Raw genomic sequence first — 3,842 nt, 5'->3', positions numbered from 1 at the left:
GTGAGCTGGGAATGTCTCGGGGACGGGTTTCCTCAGGGGCGTTCAGAACTTCTGCACAGCCAGGGCATACTTGTCTCTGGCAGTCTGATGGTACAGACATGGCTTAAATTCCTGAAATATTCATTGTAGTCAAAGGTATATCCCACCACGAATCTGTCTGGAATTTCAAAGCCAGAAGTCTGGAGTGTAGCCCAGACTTTGAGGGGTCCTTTTCACCAGCAGATTGGCCACTATCAGGATCCTGGGGCCATGCTGCTCCACCAAGGGAAGCAGAGTCTGCAAGGTTTTACCAGAGTCAAAATATCTTCCACAATCAGGCAGGATCAGGCTTCAAATCTAGCTTTGCCATTGACCAGATGAAAGTTCAGCTATAGCCAGTTTCCCCAATCAAACCAAGATAATATTCTTTTTTTTTTTTTTCATGGCTGATATTACTGGCAGTTTCCAGATGGATTTCATGTTTCTTTGTTTTTTCAGTCATCATCCAATTAGAGAAGGCAGAGATGGAGCCTGGAGTGTCATTCTCTGGGTTCCTTTTTGATGGCCATGGTCCAGAGGAGTGGATGATCTGTTTCCACGGTCACAACTCCAGAGCCATCATAGGTATTGGAAGTGCTGACTAGCGTTCCGAACATGAGGACATCCTTGGTGAGGTTCCATTTGAGGCCTGTTGTGGTGACTTGCTTACAGGATTGTCCAACAGGAACAAGGCCACACCACTCCCCTTCCAATCCCGTGTCTACATGCAGTTGGTGCTTTCCCGACTGAAGCAGGCAAATGAGGGAATCTGCTTGTATGATGATAACAGGCACTGGAGTGATGGCACTTGCATGAAAAAGGGTCTCTACAGAAGCCATGATCTGGTCCACTTGTCCTGCCAGGCCACCCAGTGCCACAATCATGTCCACCTGGAGATCTTTGTCTACTATCTTCTTCTGTAGGACGTGAAGGCATTTCGTAAAATCGGTGTCATTTTGATCAGGGGTTTCAACAAGCTCACATCCCTTGACTTGGTAATACTCTTTGACTTCAGGCCTAATAGAACCAAAATCTCCACTGATGTACTCGGGTAAGAAGCTCTCCCGCTGGCCTTCAGTGATATCATACAAGTGGTTGGAACCTCCATCGGCACATGCTCTTAGAAGGGCTTTGCTCCATAGATGATGAAGTGGTCTTCTGTCCAAAGGCTGATTCAGGATCAAGAGGCAATACTTCAGATCTCCAGTGGGAAGCAGGCATTCCAGTGGGGAAAGGACATGCTCCATTATGAGCTTCTGCACAGCGGCGTAGAGCAACCCCAAGAGGATATTCTCACGCAATCAGAATCAGGACACGGCTGGCCAAAGGGAAGAAATGGACATTTCATCAAATGACTGTAGAAAAGAGACTACCATATTGTTCAACTCTCAGGTGTAAAGATGAATTCAGAGTTGTGACTTCAATCTAGATTTAACTGGTAGCCAAATAAAATTCCCAAGTCATTCTGGAAATTTATGGTAATTTAATTTAGAGGGAAGGAATTTAAGGAGAAAGAGGAAAGAGGATACAGGATTTCTCCTACCTGGGCTATTCCAGGGGTAGTTTTAAACTCCCTGCCTCTAGGTCTCTGAAGAAGATTAGAGGCTTCTGAGGGGAAAAGGTTAGAAAGTAAAGGAGGAAACTTCAGCCAGAAAGTCATCAGCGAACCCGACAATAGCTTGTAGCCACACTAAGATGCCAAAAGGCTCAGCATAGAGCTCTCAGCCAATTCTTCCACCATCAATCAGGGAAAGAGCAAGAGAGTGAGTTCCTCAGGGCCAAAAAAATCCCTTGACCAAAAACTCTTGACCAAAGTTCCCAAAGCAGTGCTAAGGAGCCTGTCTGGGGTCTCAGGAAGTCCCCCCAGGCCCAAGCTTCCCTTTTTGATTTCTGGACTGGACAAGTACTGTCTCCTCCCAGGGGAGTCCAAGCACACTGAAGAGCGCAAGTCTCTGTGGCAGGAAAGGCATGTGGACGTGCGGTATAGCCATAGTATCCAGAATCAGTTGCTAGGGGCAAATAAATGGTTCTGTGGATAGAAAGCCAGCCTGAAAATGAGAGGTCCTGGGTTCAAATCTGCCCTCCAACACTTCCCAGCCATGACCCTGGGCACCTAGCACCACTTGTCTAAGCCCTTCTTGTCTTACCTAGTGTGGGCTTCCAAGACAGCAGGTGAGGGTGAAAAACACCCAACAACAACTCTTGCAGGGATAAGAAGCAATAGTGGCCCCCCAAGCTGAGGGATGGTCCTGTTGGGGGCCTCGAAGTAGCTAATTGAGGTTCTGGAGTTTGCTGTTGGATTCTGGTCAAGGAAATGGACCACCCTCAAGTTGGGCATCCAGAACCTCATTTTTAGAGAATCCTGTTACTGGTTCTCTGACTGTATGTATCCAAAGAAGTAAACCAACATAGCTAACAACTGAACCGGCTATAAATGGGTCTTGCCTAGTTCCTGGAAAATACCTGGAGGGCTGCTGAGACTTTGGGAACACTCTGAACAGCAAGAAGCCCACTCTGACCATCCTGCCTCTGCTTATGGCCTCTGAGCCTCTGGCAGACCTTGTATATTAGACCCAGGCCATTGGGTCTGTCCTGAGCTTTTGGGAACCCAAGAGACCTGGCTGTTGGACCTTCTCCCTTTTTCTTCTCCTTCCTTTAATTTTGTGAAATCCTTGTTTTCTGTCTTAGAAGCAGTGCTAAGTCTTGGCTCCAAGGCAGGAGTGTGGGAAGGGCAGGGCAGTGAGAGTTCAGGGATGTGCCCAGTGCTGACTAACAGAGCTACTCAATGATCAGAAAAGCCCCTCTTTCTTGACAAGAAAAGGGGTTCAGGGCTCCATGAGGCCTCCACCCAGAGCTGGGTGCCACACCCCCAGGCCAAGCCCTGAAGCTCTTTGCTCTGCTCACTGACCCCTGGGAGAGCCCACCCTGATAGATGGACAGCTCCCAGGAGCCATTCAAGGGGGCACCTCTTTCTTGGGGAACAGGGGGCCTGAGGGTGAGAGGGATAGCTGGTTGGCTTTACCAGGGTAACAAAGGAAAGGAGGAGTCCCAGACAGGAATCATGGTGAGGGGCTGATGCTTCCCAATGGACACAAAAGGGAAGGATCCAGCCCAGGGCTGGGCCACCTGAGTGAAGGACTTGGGCCTAAGCAGAGGAACCTTTGGGACAAAAGAGATACTTCACACCTGATGGGATCAGGCCTCCCCACTTAGGCTACTTTAATCTATTGTTAGTCTGAGACTCCAGAAGTAGGACTTTCCCTCAAGGGGAGACTCTCTTGGGACCTGGTCAAACCTGAGCCTTTCACCTTCAAGCTAACTCAACTGGGAGTCATGGAATGTTAGGAGGCTGGGAGTTTGGGGCTTCTAGATCCCAGGTGGACACCAGGGTCACCCAGCTAGAAAGGCCACATTGGAACCCAGGACCTCCCATCTCTAAGCCTGGCTCTCAATTCACCTAGCTGCCCCCTCTCCCCACTTCTCTAAAGAATATTTAATTATCTATTTTCTGCAATTCAGTGGAAGCCCCAGTTCAGTGTGGTTTCCCAGATGATCCTCTGTTCACTTTCATTAAAGACCCTTATTATAAGGACATTGCTCCTTCCAAACTTTTCAGATCCACAGCACCACAGACACTAGAAAGAATGAATGTGAATGGAATGGGGGATAGATCCCTTTTCCAAAGGGCCATGACAGTCATCTTGGAATCTGAAGAGCCCACATTTGCCCCTATTCCTTGAGAGTTCCCCAAGGGAATTTCCTGATCTAGCCATTTCCCATTGAATGAGAGACCTGAAGGACTTCAGGGCCCTGGTTGGGGGGAA

At 48.5% G+C, this 3,842-nt stretch overlaps 1 protein-coding gene across 1 annotated transcript; it reads right to left on the bottom strand.

Annotated features, from left to right (window-relative positions):
• Positions 1–403: 403 nt before the first annotated feature.
• LOC100017344 (thiamin pyrophosphokinase 1-like) lies at positions 404–1,444 on the bottom strand. Its single transcript, XM_056825896.1, has one exon. The coding sequence runs from the start codon at positions 1,263–1,265 to the stop codon at positions 519–521; it is 747 nt and encodes a 248-aa protein (XP_056681874.1). The 5' UTR covers positions 1,266–1,444; the 3' UTR covers positions 404–518.
• Positions 1,445–3,842: the final 2,398 nt, after the last annotated feature.

Source organism: Monodelphis domestica, chromosome 4 (genome assembly GCF_027887165.1).
Source record: "Monodelphis domestica isolate mMonDom1 chromosome 4, mMonDom1.pri, whole genome shotgun sequence".
Classification (NCBI taxonomy): Eukaryota; Metazoa; Chordata; class Mammalia; order Didelphimorphia; family Didelphidae; genus Monodelphis; species Monodelphis domestica.
Note: the sequence above shows the minus strand (reverse complement) of the source record. Positions and strands in the feature narration are given on the sequence as shown.